Raw genomic sequence first — 21,052 nt, 5'->3', positions numbered from 1 at the left:
TCTGTAACAGATACCACAATAAAGGTAATTTATTTTCAATGAAATGAAAGCAGAAATTGTGACATGAGCAATGGTGACTGTAATATTTTTTCTGGTGTTCTGATGATGATTATGTAATATTGTTAACATATGTGATATAACATGTTATTTTTTCTTTCTAGGCAGTTCATAGAGAATATTGCAGACCTTCAATGTGAACCCAATACTTCTGCTTGATATACATATTTTAGTACAAATTTTGTTTTTTACTTTTAAAAGATGAACATTTTCCAGAATATGAAAACTTGGAAATAATCACTGTTCTCTTTTTTCTCATCATTGTTAAATGATAAAAGAATTCCTGAAAACAGAATAGCATTATTCAAGGCAGTACTTATGACCTGAGACACTACTTATCTTTAAAAAACTGACACATATTAACATTTATTGTAACTATTTACATACCGAATTGTGAAGTGCACTATTTCTAAGTGGGGCAATTTGATACTACTCTCTCCATGCACAAAACCAACTCTATAGTTGTCTCAAAAGCAAAATGAAGATCTTCTGTGAGAAAATATTGTATATTTCTGTTTCTGAAGTGAACAATTTTATAATGATGTAAGCAACTCCCAATATCTGGATGTGGTGCTAAAGACAACTCATTTTTGACATCAGCTGTACAAAGAGGACCTTTCCTTAAAATAACTTCTAGCCAAATTTATACTCGCCAGCATGCACAGAATGAAAAGGAGAGTGAAGTTGATTTAGACAAGAGGATTTTCCTTGAACCATAGAAGGAAAATGTGAGATTCAACTTGCAACAGTTCAGAAAAAATTTTTTTGTCTGTATGTTGAACAGGTCTTGGTGGATTTAAATCAACTCAGATGTCCTCAAACGAATCTTCTCCTCCATCTTTACAGAAGTTTTCTCCATCTGTGTCTCATGCTGCTGCTCCACCTACACCATCTTTATCCTCAAGTCCACAATCTGGACTCTCAGGCCGACTTTCCAATGGCAGCTTCAGCACACAAAGCCTCACCAACTCCAGAGGATCTGTACATGGAATCTCTTTTTTGCTGCAGATTGGTCTCACTCGAGAAACCGTTACAATTGATGCTCAAGATCTCTCCCTATCTGTTGTTAAAGACCTAGTGTGCTCTGTAGTTTATCAAAAGGTAAAACACTGATTTTAATGCTCATATTGCTATTATCTTTCTCCCTTATTACGTATTTAATTCAGGTTTGAATAAACATACAGGAAGAGCAAAAATTAATATGCAAATTCTGCTTATCTACGTTGCTGTCCTTGTTGTCTTCCATATTTTGAGGATTTGGTAGCATGAAACTTTTTCTATCCATGAGTACTGCAGTGGAAATTTAGAATAATTCAAGATTCCAAATTGTGTGAAGAGATTATCTGAATATACAGGGCTGCCTTTTTTAAGTGTTTATCCTCAATATGCAAAATGAACAGTGAATGGGATGGGAATGTAGGGACAGAATTTGCTTACTTGCTGTTGTTCAATCATTCTCTTGTTTATTAAAGCCTTGAACAATTGAATAAGCTTTCTGTGAATAAGAAAATATAGATTGATTATAGATGGTTGGGGAGCCAGTTTGTTGTAGTGGTTAAGCATCAGATTAAAAAACCAGGAGATTTTGAGTTCTAGTCCCAGTTTAGGCACAAGGCTAGTTGGGTGTCGTTGGGCAAATCACTCACACTCAGCCCTAGGAAGTAACCAATGGCAAACTACTTCCAAAATCTTGCCAAGATAACTGCAGGGACTTGTGCAGACAGTTGCCAAGATTTAACACTGACACCCCCCCCCCCAAGAAAAGAAAAGAAAAGATAGATTTATTTATTAATTAAATTTATATGCTGCCTATCTCTCTGAAAAGCGACTCTGGGCAGCTTACAATCAAAATCATAAACATAAAAAATATTAAAAACATTAAATAAATACAAAGACAAGGGGCAAAAATGGCAAGATCAATATGGAGATGGCTGTTTCTCAGTTAATCCATCTACCACCTCTAACATTGAACACCCCTGTCAAGAAGCCAGGCTAACTTGCAGACCCAAGTTTTATGCTCTTCTGGAAGATCAGCAGAGTGGGGGTGGATCTCACCTCAAGTGGGAAGATATTCCGTAGAGTGGGGGACCACAGCAGAGAAGGCTCTTCTTTTACATCCCACCAGCCAAAGTTTTTTTGACCAAGAGGGTCCCTTTTGCCAGAGTGAGTAGGATGGACTGATATCATTGGTGCGAGACGGTTCCTCAGATAACCTGGATTAAGATTTAACAATGCAGTCCTTTGGTTGCAAATAGTACTATTGAGTTCATTAGATTTTTATTCACATGTTACACAACAATAGGCTTGCAATCTATGGAGGAATTATGAATCTTGAATATATTGTTTAATTATTTATAATATCGTCACTTATAGGAAGGATTTAATTTAAAATTTAGCATCATGGAAAGTTCTTGTTTGTAGTTTGAATGGCAAATTTTTATCCAACTATTTGTGTGATATGACTTGATTTAATAGACTTCTGTAGTATTTTTACCATCTCCTTCAAAGGTTGGCAGATGGTTGTATTAGAATACATGCAGCAGCAGAAATAGGGTAGATTGAGACCCAGGTATACAGTATGTTGTATTTATTTATTTATTTATTATTATTATTTGGATTTATATCCCGCCCTTCTCCTCATAGGACTCTGATACTATTTCCCCACAGAAAGTTTAGGTGTAGGCTTTAAATTTAGTATTGCACCTCACACATCTGAGAAAAGTAATATATTGATATATGTGTATTCATAATGGGAACAGTAAAAGTGTGTGTGAGTCTGGGATTCACTCTTAGTTTGTCCCTGGGAAAAATCTTACAGGGAAAACATCAGCCCAGGGGTGCTTTGGTGATTTGCCAAAAGTCAGACAGGAAATTTCTTCATCAAATGAGTATTTGAATGTAAACTTTTTACAACCAAATTCAGCATCTGGGCATTTATTTTACATCAATCTTTTTAGATAAGAGCTCATGAATTCTGGTTTATTCTACATTTGCATGTATCAGCACTAGAAAATAAAAAATACTAGTATCAGAATGCCAAACGTACTTTTCACTTATTGTGGATTACCTTGCTTTTTCAGAATGTGATGGATTGATCAAAAATGTAACATATCCTACATTAAAAATGTATGCTTATTAGCTTATGATTTCAAAATTGGATTATAGTATTTGCAAGTGAGACTTTAGTTGAATTCCCAAGAAATTATTACAGATAAATTTGGCAAATAAAAAAGCTGGTTTCTTTTTGGTCAGCTTGGAAGTTTATATTACCATTTGTGTAGCTCATTTCAACACTTGGACAACATACTTCATTTTTAGGAGAAATCTTACATTTATATCTTACGGTAAACATTCCTGCTTTCAAACTCATTTCTTACATATATGCATACTTATTTATTCTAATATTATTGGTTACCACTATTCTTTTCGTATAGACATTTGTTACATTTTCTCTTGGTTCAGGCTTTTAAGTTAGTATTTTCCTGTTGATTCTTGGCAACTTCCACTTGTACAAGCACTTGGCTAAAGTTCAGAAGTATGTTATAGGAAGCCAATTGTACTTTAAAAAAAGTATAACTTTGGATTCTGAGTTTGTCCTTTCCAGTTGGCTTTAGAATGGCTGCATGTGAACGAAAGCTCTTATGCCCACAGCAGCTGCAGAGTGAGCATATGTTCCATATAGACAACACACTTCTGATCAGGAAATAGGGAGGAGGGGTGCTTATATGTGGTGAATTTCTTTTTCATAAGGATTTTTACAGCTGGTGCACAGGTGGCAGTATAACTCCAGTTGCACAAGTAGATCTCTCTTGTTATCTTTGAGATGTGCAACACAGTTTTAAAATAATATTTTAGACACGTGTGTTATGAAAATATTTCCCAAGCTATACTGATCATGAGAAAAAAGTAATATTGAGATTTTATCTTTATGCAGTCTCTAGAAAGCATGCAAAATATTGTAAACATTTAACTTTCTAAAAAAGTTTAATCAGGCAAGTGAGTTCACAACCAGGAAGGAATGAAGGAAAAAAATAGGAAAGATATTAAAGCAATATGCTTACAGGGTTGCTAACTTGGAATTCTGAGAGAATTGGCACACCTTTAGATGGATCTTCTGGTATATAGAAAATATATTGTGTTCAGAATTCATGGGGAAAAAAAACAGTAAATAAGTGTTGATCACTCAAATGTGCCAATATTAAATTCAAGCTATTAATCTCTCTTTCCATCATTTGAGAAATACATTGAGAACAGAAAAGAAATTGACTAGGCAGCTGTTAAATTAACAAAGATAGAAATAATTGAAACTACTCTATCTGGTAAAAATGATTAGTAGAAACCAACTCAAGTACAGAGAAATATATACCATCAGAAAATACTGTCCCAGATAAGCAATTTAAAATTATCCGAATGGACTACATTTTTTTAAGTTACAGAAGGTTGATCATAAAATAAAAAATTCAAAAAAACAGTTGCTGTTATCACTTGTAGAATTTAAAATATTAAAAGATGTACTACCTGCTACGCTTGCAAGATGGCAACATATCTAATACTCCTGCCTCCTTTTTTCCCCTACAATGACCCAGTGAAGTGGATTGGGTTAAGAAAGAGTCACTTGCCCAAAATAACCTGGATGGTATTCATACCTGGGGAGGCTAGAACTCACAATCTCCTGGTTTTTAGACCAGCATCTTACCTACTACACCAAACTGTCTCAGTTGGTAGACTTCTATGAGGTGGACTAGGGTAACTTAGGGAGGCTTTCCTAGGTTAGGGATCAGTATATCAGGAGTCTAAAACCTACCAGAATACAATAGGGCAGGGGTCTCCAACCCCGGTCTGTGGACCAGCACTGGGCCGCAGCATGCCAGTAACTGGGCTGTGCAAGCAAGCAAAGCCCCATCTAAGCAAGCAAAGCCCCATCTAAGCAAGCAAAGCCCCATCTAAGCAAGCAAAGCCCCATCTAAGCAAGCAAAGCCCCATCTACGGGATGCAGACAGCATACAAAACCATGCCCCCTCCGGTCCACAGAAAAACCTCATTCCATGAAACCAGTCCCTAGTGCCCAAAAGGTTGGGAGCCCCTGCACTAGGGTATTAATCTGCTGGCAAAATGAGAGCATTTTCAGTATCCCTTGACAGGAGCTAATTCTAGAGGCATAGTTTACCCCCTGAACTCTGCTTGATTCCTGCATGTTGAGATTATGGCAAAGGATTTCAGAGAAGGACTTTCTTTGACATAATTACTTTTCTTGCCTTTCATTTTTCACTGTAATCCTTTTTCCCCCTGTTATCTGCTTTCTTTAATGTTTCCCTTTCTCTCTTCTGTCATCCCTTAAAGTGGTGTTCTCTATTATCTTTCCCTTTTATATACTCTAATCCTTTGAACTGCCAGAATTCATCTGATTCTGCATTTTTCTGTTTTATAGTCCCCTTTCCCACATGATTCAGCTTCATCCTTTTTGTCATTCCAGAGAATTTGACTTCTATTGTTAATTGACTTCTTCAAAAAGCTACATGGCTTCTAACACACCTATTCATGCTTCTGTTAAAAGATTTCTTTTTATATTACCTTAAAATATCCTTTCTCTTAAGATATGCTGCTGAATTATTTGATTTTCCCCCCACCTTCCTTTAAGAATTTAGCATTATCTTACTTTTGCTCTGCATGTGTGAAAGCTAGTATTGGTGTTCTGCATTTACTTGTATCAAATTTTTCAATTAAAGACCCAACAGAAGTTATGATTTCTTTCTTTAAAAATGTTTTTTTTATTTGACAAGATGACTCCTACAAAAGTCTTAAATAGTAGATGAAATTGAGCAGTTTTTCCATGCTTTAATTTTTTCCCTAGAGAAAGTGTTTCTTTGGATATTAATCATGGCATGATTCAGTTACCGGTTTTATCCTGCTTTCATCTCCTGCATAACAATTGCTATTATAATACTTGTTTAATTTCTCGCTAATTTCTGACAAAGACTTAAAAAAGCTTATTTGTGTGTTTCATTAAAAATCATACAGATATATATGCTCCTATTGGTAAGAATATAATAATGTTTTGAAGAATAAAATAAAAATCCCATTAATTGTAAGCTTTTCTACTCATATTTAGCAATGTCATCATAACTAAAATGGTGTAATTGTCAGGAAATATTTGTAAGGCACCAGGAAATGTAATGTACATTGTTGTATCTCAAAACATTCACTCACATATGACTAGATTGCAAATATGTGGCAATATTTACTCTTTGTATTATTTCTCTTTGCTTGGGTAATTTTGCTTACCTCAAGAAGGAATAATATTATGGATATATATTTATATAAAATATTATATTAGGGAATTTGGTTAGTTATTTATTTACAGTCAAGCACAAATATTTAGAGTCATGCAGAAAAACAGAAAATGAATTTAAACAGAAGCTATATCTCTAATATATCATTAGTATAACTATAATATTGAATACTAACTCCAGTGCCAATTAGCAACTCTTCTTGTTGTCTTATATGAATGAGAATAGCCTCCTCTTTTAAATTTCCATAGCTATTTGTTAGGTTGAATGTTATTAGAAGAGCATGCTGGCTGTATAAAAAAAATCAATGGGAAAACATACGATAGGTCAGACATGTCAAACTCACGATATCACGTGATGTCGCGCAACGTATCAGAACGGTTTTGCCATTGCCGACAATGGGATGGGCGCAGCTTCTGGATGACGCGTCCGGCCCGCAGGCCGGCAGTTTGACACTCCTGCTATAGGTGAAATCATTTTATTTCTTGCTTTTGGACAAAAATATTTCTGAAACTTCAGCAAGGCAGAAACTGGACAAGTGTCAACGTTCACAGAATATAAAATGTTGACTAAATAATTAGCATGGGAAAAGAGTCTTCCAAGCAAGCCCACTTCATAGAAGATAAGACTTGAATTCAGATCCTTTAAGGAAGATTGTTGAAGAGAAATTGCTTTAGCTACAACTTGTGTGGCTAAACAAAGTCAAACATTGATAAGATAAGCTGGAAAATTTTGAGACTGATTCATGTCTTTTCTTCCCTTGTAAAATAATTAGTAGTAGGAAGTTGTCAGTGAAGATTACAGGTAGTCTTTGATGGCAATCGCAGTTGGGACTGGAATTTCAGCTGTAAATCATAGCATTCATAAGTTGTGGCACCCACATGATCAGACCTAATTTAGAGTGATCATTAAGCATATTATGTGGTCATAAGTCTGAATCTATTTTCCTGAATGGGCATTTTTTTTGTCAGAAATGGCAAAAAGCATTGCAAATCATGGTCATGTGAGTGCAGAAGACTGCAACCAGTCACAAATATGAGCCAATTGCCAAGCATCCAAAATGCATTCATGTGATTGCGGGACGGTACGACATTTTAGGATGGCTGGAAGTGCTTTACGGGCTGTAAAGCATTCTTTCTAAGGCCATTGTAACTCCAAACAGTATTTATTAATCAGTTGTAAGTCAAGGACTACTGTAATTTGAACTGGAAAGTGAGATGACAGTGCCACATATGAGCCTCAGTAAAAATTAGTTCAGCTTTTAGTTTGATCAAAGAGAGAGAGAGAGAGATTTTGGTGTTTGTAACAAGGCTCTTAAAAATTTGGGCTGGGCAGGTTCTAGGAGACTTAAGTCTGGGTAATTACAGATTTGTGCAGTGCACAGCAGATGACTGATGAGTTTGAAGGTATTTAGCATGGGGTGCATAATTGGTGCTGAAGGAAATATTGAAATACCTTAATTTTATCAATATATAAACAATTTATTTTCTCTGGTTGATGGTGAATGGTGAGCTTTTTGAAAAAAGGATACTGCTGATTTATTGTAATTTATTATCAATCTTTTCTGTCTACAATAAGATATAAGGACTTAGAAGTCTGTCTCAAGATCATTTGAACTATAGACAGGATAGCTGTATCATCAGCTTTTAAAAGAACTGAAGCAGTTCTATTGGCCAACTTTGGTGGATAAAATGTAGATTTTGTCAAAGTTTGAACCAAATTAATTTAAAAAATGGGGGTTAGAGATTAATGTAGACACATCCTTGTTTCACCCTTTTTGGATGGGAATTAGAAAAGACAAAAAAACTTGAGATACTATAACAGACATGCATTATAGCAGAGGTCTCCAACCTTTTGGGCACCATGGACCGGTTCCACGGAGAGAGGTTTTTCCATGGACCGGAGGGTGTGTGATTTTGTGTGCTGCCTGCGTCTTGCAGATGGGGCTTTGCTTGTTTGTGCGGCCCAGTTGCTGGCATGCCGTGGCCCGGACCAGGGGTTGGGGACCCCTGCATTATAGTATTTCACGTAAATATATAAACAAGCAAAGAAGATATTGATCTGCAAAGGAATAGCCAGTCTTGCCTAAAACCTGTCTCTTGGAATCACAGTATCTTTAAATCAATAAAGGCACCATAAAGAATATCCAGATGGCAGGAGATACATTTAAAAAAAAAGCAAGACAATACCCTGTTTGAACATTGATCTTTCTACCTGAAATCTGGTTTGCCCGTCTACCAGAATATTGGCTCCACCCTCCATCTAATTTTTAATGTATAGCTGTTTACAGGTAGTCTGCGACTTACAACTATTGTTTGAAGACCATTCAAAGTTACAATGCCACTGAAAATAGTGACTTATGACTGTTTTTTAATATTAATAACCATTGCAGCATCTCCATGGTCATGTGATCAAAATTTAGGCACTTGGCAGCTGGCATGTATTTAAGACAGTTGCACTGTCCCTGGGTCATGCAATCTTCTGACAAGCCAAGTTATTGGGGAAGCCAACTTAACAACTGCAGTGATTAACATCTGTAGCAAGCAAGGTTGTAAAATGGGGCAAACTCACTTAACAACTGTATTACTTAGCAGTGAAAATTTTGGGTTCAATTGTGGTTATGAGTTGAGGACTACTTGTAGTTAACTGGTGGTGTTTATTATATATTCTGTTATTATAAAAAGCAAAATGGCTGTGTAGACTACATAATTCTATATAATTCATATGAAGTGCTAAATAAACAGATACTTAAACAACTTAATTCAAATGACTGAGCAGATGCTTAAACAAAAATCTCTAATTTTTCTAGGACTAAGAGGACAGCAGCTTGGAATTTCTTCTCAGATTTCCACTAAAAGCAATGTTTTTCATTTTTTTTAAAAAAGCCTTTCTTACCCTTATGAGAAATTCTTCTCTATCTCATTGCATCAGACTTACTTCTATGAGAGCTGTTTCTCCTTATGTTGGACTGAGAATTTCCTTATTATTTTAATTGTTTCTTTGAAGCTGTTTTCCATTGTTGTCTATTTGATTGTAATGTATTCAAACCCATCTGCAAGGAATAGATTTCAGATTTCACCTATCTTACATTTCTAAAACAACCACTCAATATTTGTGACTTTCTTTAAATGTGATATATTATTTGATGACTAAAGTTGATGACTTAATAAATATAAGACTCATAGGAATTAAAATTTATTTTATGAAGTTGAAAATGAGAATATACAATAATTTTATAAATATTAATTTATTTAGAAGTATTATACTTACTTTGAGTGTTGTACTTTAGCAAAAATTCTTTTCAAAGGCTAAACTAGCTACAGTATGTAACTTTTTAAATACTTATCTTGGTAAGCAACAATGAATTGTCAAAATATTGTAAATAGGATTTCTATAAGAAATTTTCATGCAAGAAAGGAAGTACCAGGGATTACTTTTCTTTTTGTGATCAAGCAAAATGATTAACAGAGCTACCCCTTCAAAATTATACATTTGAGAAAACTGTGCTGTAAGTGTGCTTTTCTAGCCACTCAAATGCTCAAATTGTATAAGTTTATAAAGAATAGTTTCCCATAGTAATTATATAGCCTCTGTTACCCTTACTCTCTACTTTCTCAAAGAAGACTATAATATGTAGTATAAGGATTTCTAGTTTAAATCTTTTCATACTTCTTGATTTATATCATATTATCTTTACCTTATTATCTTTACTGTCCTCACAAGAAGAACACGGATATCATTTAATAGTCAGATCTTTGGAGATACTAAATGTTATATTTAAGTTCAAACAGAAGAGAATGAATTATGGGTAAATTAGTTTGATATTAGTATTCTGAGCAGATATTAAGAACATTGCTCTGTAGGTGCTAAAAGTCTGGACAGTTCATGAATTTGTCAAGAATATATCTTGACAAACTAATTGGTTGATAATTGACTACTATAGTAGATGATGGGAATAATACAGAAAAATATATCTTGATTTAATCAAAGTACATGACATTCTGATTAGCAAGTTAAACATGGGCTGGTGACATGATAATTAACTGGATGTAAAACTGGCTTGAAATTTATACTGAAAGAATATAGTGAGAAAAGATGAAAATAATTCTATACTGGTTTGGTCATCAATAGAGTCAATAAGGATAGTGTCAGATGTTAAAGTTCCTAGGTACCTGTCAACAAGTGGGCAATGGGACTCAGGAGCTATAGTTGTAGGATTATTGAAAGAACAACAATAATAGATACAACAGACAAAAGAATACTGTGTTGGAACATCATTCCATAATTATATATATTATTAATTGCAAGCAACAAGGCATGGCTACTTAAAGCAAATGTTTGAACATTGGAAAATAATTTTCCCAATCTCAAATATCACTGAACAACAATTAGCAGATCAAAGGAGATTCATTACTAAAAATAGAATATTCAGAGATGTAGAATGGGAAGAGATTCAGAAAAAAAAAGACCCCGAAGCAATAGTAGAAGAAACTCAGATAAAAATAATTGTAAATATAAAGGGAACAGCTGATATGAATTACAGAAATGATAACTTAGAAGAAATAATAGCAACAGAATCAGTATACGCCTGCACTGAAACAACCTATGAACTGATCCCCTGAAGAATTAGAAGAGAAGATTATGGCATATGCAGAATTATCAGTAGAAAGTATTGATAATTTCTTGAAAGTAGTTCTCCCAGAAGATCTGGTACCTATAATGAAGGATGTAAATAAGGTACTTGCAAGGATTAAAATTACATCTGTCAAACACGCCAGTCAGCTTGCCTAAAGGACAACAGTGGTGGTTATAGAAGAATTGGGTACTGAAATTAGAAAGCCAAAAGTAAAATCATATTTAATTCCAAAATGGAAGATCAGACTGGAGGCCAAGGTAAAGAAATTAAGATCAGATGTAAATAATTAAAAAAAACATGAAAGAGGAAATATTGAAGAATATAAGAAATCAAGACAAGTCTATAAACAAATATTGATTTAGCACCACAAAAATGAAAGAAGCTTTGGCAGTCAGTTGGAAGACCTTATAAACAACAGAAATAGGTTAAAATTTAATAAAAAGGATTAAAAACTGAACATCTCCTGGAAATGATCAATTGCGTGGCTTTTGGCTCAAATATCTGACTAGCTTACATCCAGTTATAGCTATACAGATTAATGAAGTATTGCATAAAGGAGTCATGAGCAACTGGTTATTAACTGGCAAAACATCTCTAATTCAAAAATACTCAGCAAAAGGGACAACACCCGGAAATCATAGACCAATAAGTTTTCCTACAATGTTTAAATTACTCATAGACATAATAGAGGACAACATCCAAGATAGTCTGTGGAGATTCTCAATCATCCAGGACATGGTTGTACCAAAGGTGCTTTTTCCAAAAGGCATCTGGACTTTCTTGTTTTTTTGATTGGAAAAGTTTCGCTTCTAATCCAAGAACTGAGAAGCTTCTTGGATGAGAAGTGAACCGTTCTCAAGGGAAAAAAATAAGAAAGTCCAATTGCCTTTTGGAAAAAGCACCTTTGGAACATCCAAGATTATTTAGAAGAAAATAACATCTTTCCAGTAGAATAGAATGGAAAAATAGGAAAAGTAGAGATACAAAAGATCAACTTCTGATTGATAAAATGGTTTTGAAAAATTGTAAAAGCCAACAAGTTAATTTACATTTGGTCTGGATTGATTATAAAAGGGCCTTTAATTCATTATCACATAGTTGGAACATCAAATGTTTGGAAACAACTGGTGTCATTAGAAATAGACATTAGAATGTGTATAAATGTTAGAAGGTATATAGAAAAAATAATGGAGCAGAGGAAGACAGAATTGGTGGTTGAAAATAAAAAATATGGGCTTGTCAACATTAGGAGAGGCATCTTGCAGGGTATGGAAGATCAACCATCCTAGTTGGGAGGAGGTCTCAAGTGGGGAATTAGCCTGAAGTCATTATGTAAACATAAGGCAAGGTTTGAACTCTACACATGTGGATCAGTTTCATTGACTTTTTGTCATTGCCATGATCTCATTTTCAGTGATTTTGAAGAAAATACATCTTGTCTGTCAAACAGAAAAAAATTCCAATAACATTTCACATTTGCTTTATATGGATGATCTGAAGATCAGAAATTGAAATCCAGTCATTGAGAAACACTAAGAATTTCAAGCACAAATATAGCAATAGAATTTGGGCTAGAGAAATGTGCTGCAGTAGCAATAAAGTGGGGTAAGAATCACAAACAGTAATGGAATTGAAATACTAAATGACTAAATCATTAGGATGAAGCCTACAAGTATATTGGTCTTTTACATCAATCATGCACAAGTTAAAATATGTTTAGTAAAGAATATATTCAAAGAGTGAGACGATTGCTAAAAATAAAATTGAATGGTGGAAACACCATCAAAGCCATCAACACCTGGCTTACAACATTTACTTGATCAGATGCTATTGTATTCAGTCTACATTTATTGAGCACTGATTCACTGATTCACTTTTTAACCGTTTCTTTTTTTAATCTCACACAATTATTATTCAATTCCTACTGCTTTTAACTTTCCTTTTCAATATCTCTCAATTCTCTATAACTAGGTAGAAGCATGCATAACCATTTTCATTTTTCAGAACATTCATTTATCACAACAGATCATACACCATCCAGTATTTTTTGTCCAGCATTTGAATATTTAGTTTTCCATTTTTAGTTACTTATGGTAAGGTATAAAACATTCATTATATCCACCTAAAAAACTGGAAGAAATGAAACAAAAATAACCTGTAGTTTAGCAAATCTCATTTACAAGAAAGTGCAGACAACTCTCAGGATGTGTTTCTTCTATAATCCAGGAAGGATTAGTCCTTGATTCTCAATATAAATACAGAAATAAATGTTAGAATGGGCTAGTTCACAAGAGATTAAACTGTACTTAATGTTTGTTTAATTGAGTATGTATATATTAGATTTAATTGTGATAACATCAATACAATATTTTTGTTTAGGTCTTTATTTCTTTTGTTTAACAATAAACTGTATGCATGTGCCAAGATTAATTGGTCTTATTGAAGTGGAATGTGTATATTTTAGTAATTTTTTTAAAATAAATATTTTATTAACTTTCTAATTTTACAGTCATATGTACTTAATAAGCAACGTGTTGTCTGGGTCTATTAGTAACTTTCTCAGTCTAGTCCGATACTATACCATCCAGTGCTTCCTTGGTCCTCTCTTCCAGTAGTATGCATTTTTCCATACTGGGCAAATACAATTCTTGTTACTGTTAATACATATACAATTAAATATAAACATCTTCATCACATTTTTCTGGTATTATACATAATATTGATAATATCAATTTATAATATCTTTTTCTAGCCAAAATATATCTCAATTGCATTTGCACTTAGAATCCATTTATTCAATCAAAATCCTGTTTTTCCTGCTTTTTAAAAATTTTAATTTCCCATCAGTGTTAAAAATATCTCTATTCCTTATAATTTTCTCATAATAAATTATATTTGGGTAACCAAAAGCTTCCCTTATTCAAACACTTTTAGAATTTTCATATTTCCCATCTCATAACAAAGTATAATATGCTAGTTATAAATCCTATCCTTCTAATTATAATAATACTTTTATTTCTAACAGTTATCTATTTTCTTAGCCATATTCAAACATCTGTTTAGTAGTATAATGTCCCATCTAATAGATCAGAACCTCAATTTTCTTCAGTTTTACTGTAGCTTTCTTCCTTTGCCAAATAACTTTCCAAGTCAGTACATTTAAATCATCAAGTAGTTCTGTTTTTGTATATATTATTTAGAATGAGGAAAAGAATTTGGTTGAAGTGTTTTTGGAAGAACACTCAACCCATTTATATTCATTAAACAGCCTCCATCCTTCTCCTTCAGTTTTTCTTTTCATTTCTTGTTTGTCAATATTCAGCATTTCTCCTAACAACTTTATCATCCATTTGATCAGCTCTTCTGCTTTATCCTCAAATATGTTCTGAGATCTTGACAAGTGCGATGTCTTTTCCATTTCCGGTGTTATCACTGTATCTTCTAATTTTTCATTTGTCAGTATCTGATTCCTTCCTTTAGGTCCTCCATCTTTGGATCCGTTTCTTCTAATTTTCCTTCTGTTTTCTGGGTTATTAGTTCCTTTTTTACAGTCATTGTCTGGATTTGTAAATTTAGGTTAGAAAATTGTTCTTTTATCTCATTTGCGTTATTTTTAGTCTCATCCTGAAATAAAACAATTATCTCTTGGATTGATTTCAACATGGAAAGAATTTCTTTCTGAGATTCATTAACATTTTCTTGTTGATATATCAAGCTGGGAGTTTTGGAGACAGGCGTTGAAGATGATTTTTTACCATTTAAGGCTGAATATGGAACTCATTTTGTTTTTGTATGTAGTCTTTATAGTCCAATAGGGTCCCCAACCCAAATAAGCAGCCCAAGAGTTTTTGTCTTTTCCCAACTGCAGTCTGCAAAAGTGGAAGTGTCCAGGAACAACAAAGAATCTTATCTGAGTCTGGGCTTCAAGCCAAGTTTCCCTTAAGCATAGTAAATTGAAGTGCCATAATTCTCCACTAGATGTCATTGACACCATCTTCCAGCTTTCCAAATCCAAGCTTATTTTGCAAACTTTCAAATATTTTTTTTAAAGTCTCAAAGATATTTTTAGTCCCCAAATTTCAAAGCTATAGATTTGTATTAGTTCCAAATTGATCTTGTAGTTTCCTCTGTTTTCTCCCAAAGCAATTAATTCGCCACTTTTCTTTTCTTGAGGGAGCAGGGCAATAACTTCCCTTCCCTCTTTCATCAGGGAGGATTCTTTGCTTTGGGCATTCTTTTTTCCAGGAAAGTAATGTTGGGGCCATAAAAAGAGGATAAAGTCTCACCCAGTTCCATCCACATTGCTCAGAAATTGCTAGTTAGTGCTTGTCTTCGATTGTCAGCAGCTTATGACTGGCCACACAAATGTAGCCAGTCTTTCCTCCACTGGCTTGGAGGGCTTCCTCAGATCCAGTGGAAGGGCTGCTGCCCCATCACGATCGATGAGGGTCCCTCCTTTTTCATCCCCTTTTTGGGGTGCCTTTCGACCCTTTTTAGGGTCCCCAGAGGGGCAAAATCAAACGTGGAAGACGAAGCCCTGTCTTCCTGCGCCCATTATGCCACAATGTCAAACCGGAAGCCCATATTTTAGTAGTTTTATTGCATACAACATCAACAAAGTTTGGAATATGTTCACTTCAAATCTATCAAGTGGAAAAGCCCATTATCTTTAAATTGATTTTTTAATAAACAAATATGCAAATTGTAATTTTTGTAGTGCCACAATGATACAATTAGAAACTTGTAATGTTAGCAGGCAGTTTTTGTTGAAGCTTATAATATGACTTCAGAATGTATCTGTTTTTCAACAACAAATGCTTACAGTCTTGTTTTCTGTCATTATGTTAGACAACACCTTTAACAGTTTTATGTTAAAATAGTAAATTATGGCATATTTCAATATAGATTTTTGCTTTTTTGTTGTTGCAGTTCCCAGAGTGTGGGTTTTTTGGCATGTATGATAAAATTCTCCTATTCCGCCATGATCTGAACTCAGAAAATATTTTACAGCGAATTACGTCAGCAGAAGAGATACGGGAAGGTGATCTTGTTGAGGTTGTTCTGTCTGGTAAGAATATCTGTTTTCAGTGCAATCCTCATATTGATTATACCAAAATACTACCACTGCTGGGAATAATTGTAATTAATAAATTGTAATATAAACATTTTTAAATGCACACCTACTGCAAAGTTGATGAAATACTTTATAAAATTGGATATTAAAGATGAAAGCATGGAAACTCATTTTTTTAAATTGGAAATTGATTCATCCTGATTATTTACTGTAGTGACCTAATCTCATGGAATCAGTAGGTTTTTACTTTTGAGGTTTGTGGGTGATTATATTTTAAATAGTATAAAACATCATAGTCAAATCTATATTGAAAATGGTATTTTAAAATTTTATGTCAAGATATTTGTTTCATAGTCTTGTAGCATTTAAGGCATTATGTTCACTATATTGGAATCTTGTTAGTACTTTAATATGGAGGAAGGCATTAAAGCTTACTCTTTTTTATATATGTATTTTTAAAGCATTAGCTACAGTTGAGGATTTCCAGATTCGACCTCACATGCTTTACGTTCATTCCTATAAGGCCCCTACTTTTTGTGACTATTGTGGAGAGATGCTTTGGGGCTTGGTACGGCAAGGACTGAAATGTGAAGGTAAGCCAATTAATAACAATGAGTGTTATTAACAATGTTTCTGTCCTAAATCCCCAGATGCAGTATATACTGTAGTTACAGAGATTTTTGAAAAGCACTTCATTTGCATGCTATAATCTAAGAATTTATAAATTAATAGTTCTTTTCCTACAGGATGGATTTCTTATCTAGCAAGAAGAATTATTTTGGTTTATGGGAAGAAATGATGCTATATAAGTTTTTGAGTTCCTTGCAGAAGGTCTAGTGTATGCAAACGGCCATGCTGGTGCAATATCAGAAATAATGAGAGGATGCAGTGTGGGAGGATATATCAGTGTAAACATTTTCTGTTTTCTTTCTGTACTTCAACATATTTATAACTTATCTAGAAAGAAAAACCCTTTCCACATGTCTATTTCCTAATCGTTATCAAGTTATTAATAATGAGTGCAGGGTAAATTATTAGTAGGGACAGTTGGGAACAGCTTTTGAAGCAGCTGTTGAAGTCTGAAAAAAGTTCAGCTGCTTTAATTATTTGAAAAGAAGTTCAGCTGCTTTAATTATTTGAAAAGAAGTGTTTTGTATGCACTCCTTTCACTGTGCATACAGAGTATACCTCCCTTGATAATTCTGAAGCACCTCTTTTGATGTATTAGTGCATAGGGGCATTAATAACCCAAGCCCTATTCATTGGCTTGTACCCTAATCTGATGGTTCCAACAGATTCAGGAGTACAGTATTCAGATAATCTGTTGGGGAGAAAGCTGAGGAAAATCAGCAGCAGCGTGAATTGCATAACAGGGACTGTTTTCCAGCTTTAGCCAGGGTGAAGTGGGGTCAGAAAAGCAAATATTCAGGCCAAAAACATTCCATGCATTGCAGAGATCTGCTGTTAATTAAATGATCATGGCAATGTTAGAGGTGTTGGTTCAGTTTTTAAAAAATGTGTTATCTTTGCCATATATTTTGCTTAATCTGTCTTTCATCAAATAGAATCCTAATATTGTTAAAATGTGTAGCATCATCAGTAAAAGTATGTTTATTTTCTCTTTTGCTCCCCCTCCCGGTATTAATTTCATTAGGGTGTGGATTAAATTATCACAAGCGATGTGCTTTTAAGATTCCAAATAACTGCAGTGGGGTAAGAAAGAGACGGCTATCTAATGTGTCTTTACCAGGAGCTGCACTTTCTGTCCCAAGATCTGTACAAACTGATTCTACGTCCATAGAAGAGGTATTTATTTATTTTTCTTTTCAAAGAAGAATTAAAGAAGAGTTAAAATCAATTTGGTAAGACACTGTTATTACCCAAAGCATATTATCCCAATTCCTTACTCCTTAATCATAAGAAACTTTAAGATGTATTATTCAGACTTAATCTTAGCTGAGAATGGTCACTTCAAATAATCTTCTAACTTTTCTTAAAATCCAGAATTTTGCTTTTAAGTGAATGTATATGTATGTACATCAGCATATTTTGGTTTATTGGACATTTACTTCACTTTTTAGTGCCTATCAAAACTGATGTATAAAAACAATAAATGTATATTCATTATATTTTTGAAATAGTTTCTTCTTGCCAGAAATGTAGATATTAAACATTTATATAGGTATTAAAATTATACCAAAACCACTACAATATTTCCAAAACTGCATTAAGAACTTCTGAATCAGAAGTTTTCAGACTTTTTCCTAGCTGCAGAACTTCTTAGTTAAATAATTCTCAGAAAACTTCATCAAAAAGCAAAGCTTTAATGACAATAAAATTGACAGTAAAACAAAACTTGTGCTTGTTATAATTTCTTTATGCAACTTATGCATTTATTAAATTATTTGAATTTCACGAAAATGGTGTGCTCCAATTACTATCCAGAAATTTCCTCCATTTATTGTATGTAAAACAACTAGTTATTGTAAATGCAAAAATATCATTTGCAATGTACAGACATTAAAGCTTGAAATTCATAATTATTTGGAAAATTAATGTTGTCTTCAAACAAATCAGTGCTTCAGCAACTGGGATATGATTGTTTTTCCTTGGAAAAATGATATGGATGCCCATGGCTGTGTTCAAATAAACATTTTTTTTGCTCTTAATCTTTCATGAAACTCCATCAAGATTAAATGATGTAACTTCTTTTAAGTTGTAAGGAATTAAGAATTACCTGATAGCAGTGGAATGGACATTAGCTAATGCCTGTTGGTACTGCTTAAATATGGGCATAAGTTCAATTAAAATAATCATGGAAGCATTTAACAGAGGCAGAAATGGCTGTCTGACAAGTGCTGACAAATATTGAAAGTTCCTTTTGTCAGTTCATACTTTCCAGCCATAAGTAGAAACAGTGTTGTAGTAGACACACTGTTCTACAGTTAGTTTTCAATTTATAACCAATCGTTTAACAACCGTTCAAAGTTATGATGAAGTTGAAAAAAATTGAATTTTGATTGGTAGTTGCACTTAAAATTGTCACAATATCCTTGTGGTTAGTGATCAAAATTTGGGTGCTTGGCAATTGGCTTGTATTTCTGATGGATAAAACAGCTTCCCTGGTTCACCTGAGTGCCATTTGCAATCTTCCCAGCCATGTTCTGACAAGGAAAGTGAATAGGAGACACTAAATTTGACTGCAGCAAAATGGTTATAAAATTGGGCATGGATCACTTAATCATCACATTACTTAGAGTTCTTGTCCCAATTGTGGTTGTAAGCTGAAGACTACCTATATTAGATTAGATTTTGCTCTAATTTCTTGGTCTGTTGCTGTGGAAGGAAGAAACCTTTTATACAACCTCAATCCTTACCAACCTTAGATCTCGTTTTTCATACTATAATGACTTAATGAAGAGAAATAAGTACTCAAACAAAAATAAATAAAATAAAACGGAAATATGTTTATAGAGTTCCACCATTTGTATAAGTTGTGTGGAAGGACGAGGACAAAAGGAGTGCTGTTGGGACACTTTACCCAACTCTTGAGAGAGGATGATTGGTCCAGGGTTATTCATGCTCAAGGCGCCTTGAAGTTGTTGTTGTTGTTTTTGCAGCGTTGTCATCCAGAACCTAGTAAAAGGATTCCTTCGTGGAGTGGGCGTCCAATATGGATGGAAAAAATGGTTCTTTGTCGTGTGAAAGTCCCACATACCTTTGCTGTTCATTCTTACACTCGACCCACCATATGTCAGTACTGCAAGCGATTGCTTAAAGGTCTTTTTCGACAAGGAATGCAGTGTAAAGGCAAGTGTTTTTGTAGCTGCACGTTCATGTCAACTATCAAGGCTTTAAAGTCTTTTTAACTATAAAATGAAATAAGCAGGTTACAATGGTATGCGATCAGTAAGCTATATAAATAAGATGACAGAAATTTTATGGAAGACTCTATTCCTATTAAAAATTTGCTGTTTGAATATACTGGATACAGTTGATGAATAGAATACTTCTATTCTTCTCTTGCCTGCAAGAAATTCCTTATTGGTTAGTATTACCTGGTGACTTTTTAGGCTGTGCAAAGTTACATTTTAAACTTATTGGATTCAAGATTAAACCAGTATAAGGTAGTGTTATTTATCCTCTATCTTTTTCTTTCTGTCCTGTTTGCCTAAAGTCAAAATGTTCATAAAAGAATATTAGTGTTTCCACAAGGACTAAAAAAGTTTATGATTTCAAATCCTAATTAAAATCTAAATATGCATAATGCCATTGTAAAATATATTTAGCACCATATCTGATGCTGACAAGGAAACAGGTAGACTGAGAATTCACAACTCACTTTCTTAACTGCAGTTTAGATATTGATAATTCTACTTCTGTGCTGAATCTTAGTTTTAAGGTATCTTCTTGGGAGTGCTCTCATCATTCTCATTCAATTAGAATGACCTAATTGAAGAACCTTGCAATGGTAGTACCGTATCATACAGCTTTAGGTTAAATTGTAGCTTTGATCCAAATAATTACTTGCATTTTCTTATTACTTTAAAAATACATCCTGAAAATAAATAAAAATGACTTCAAAAAGAAACTTCAAAGAGATTATACAAAAATAATAAATGCCTAAATAAATACAATTTATCCTTAATTTAGATTGCAGATTTAATTGTCATAAACGCTGTGCCTCTAAAGTACCTAAAGATTGTCTTGGAGAAGTAGTCTTCAATGGAGGTAAGATATGTCTTGTAAGGTATTGCTGGAAACATAACTTTGGGTTATGGTATACATGTATGGCTTTTCTTTGCACTTCTCCCTATTCTGCATATACCAGAATTGCTATCAAATACCTCTAGACTGCCTAGACTAACAGAGTGAAAAGTTTATTCATACAGGGAGTTCTTGAGTTATAACCACAATGGAGCTTGCTCATTATGGTCGCAAAATGTCATTAAATGAGACGCCCACATGATTGCCTCACTTAATGACCCCTACCCCTGA

At 33.9% G+C, this 21,052-nt stretch overlaps 1 protein-coding gene across 1 annotated transcript in view; it reads left to right on the top strand.

Moving 5' to 3' along the window:
* Nucleotides 1-559: 559 nt before the first annotated feature.
* PRKD3 (protein kinase D3) overlaps nucleotides 560-21,052 on the top strand; it is a 39,635-nt gene continuing 19,142 nt past the window's right edge. Inside the window, exons 1-6 of the mRNA XM_015816504.1 lie at nucleotides 560-1,158; nucleotides 15,910-16,048; nucleotides 16,516-16,647; nucleotides 17,709-17,860; nucleotides 19,675-19,864; nucleotides 20,708-20,799. Of these exons, the coding sequence (XP_015671990.1) occupies nucleotides 868-1,158; nucleotides 15,910-16,048; nucleotides 16,516-16,647; nucleotides 17,709-17,860; nucleotides 19,675-19,864; nucleotides 20,708-20,799 (996 nt within the window). The 5' untranslated portion in view covers nucleotides 560-867. The remainder of the gene's footprint in view (nucleotides 1,159-15,909; nucleotides 16,049-16,515; nucleotides 16,648-17,708; nucleotides 17,861-19,674; nucleotides 19,865-20,707; nucleotides 20,800-21,052) is intronic.

The sequence above is a fragment of the Protobothrops mucrosquamatus genome, unplaced genomic scaffold, assembly GCF_001527695.2.
Source record: "Protobothrops mucrosquamatus isolate PMUCROS unplaced genomic scaffold, P.Mucros_1.0 scaffold461, whole genome shotgun sequence".
Classification (NCBI taxonomy): domain Eukaryota; kingdom Metazoa; phylum Chordata; class Lepidosauria; order Squamata; family Viperidae; genus Protobothrops; species Protobothrops mucrosquamatus.
Note: the sequence above shows the minus strand (reverse complement) of the source record. Positions and strands in the feature narration are given on the sequence as shown.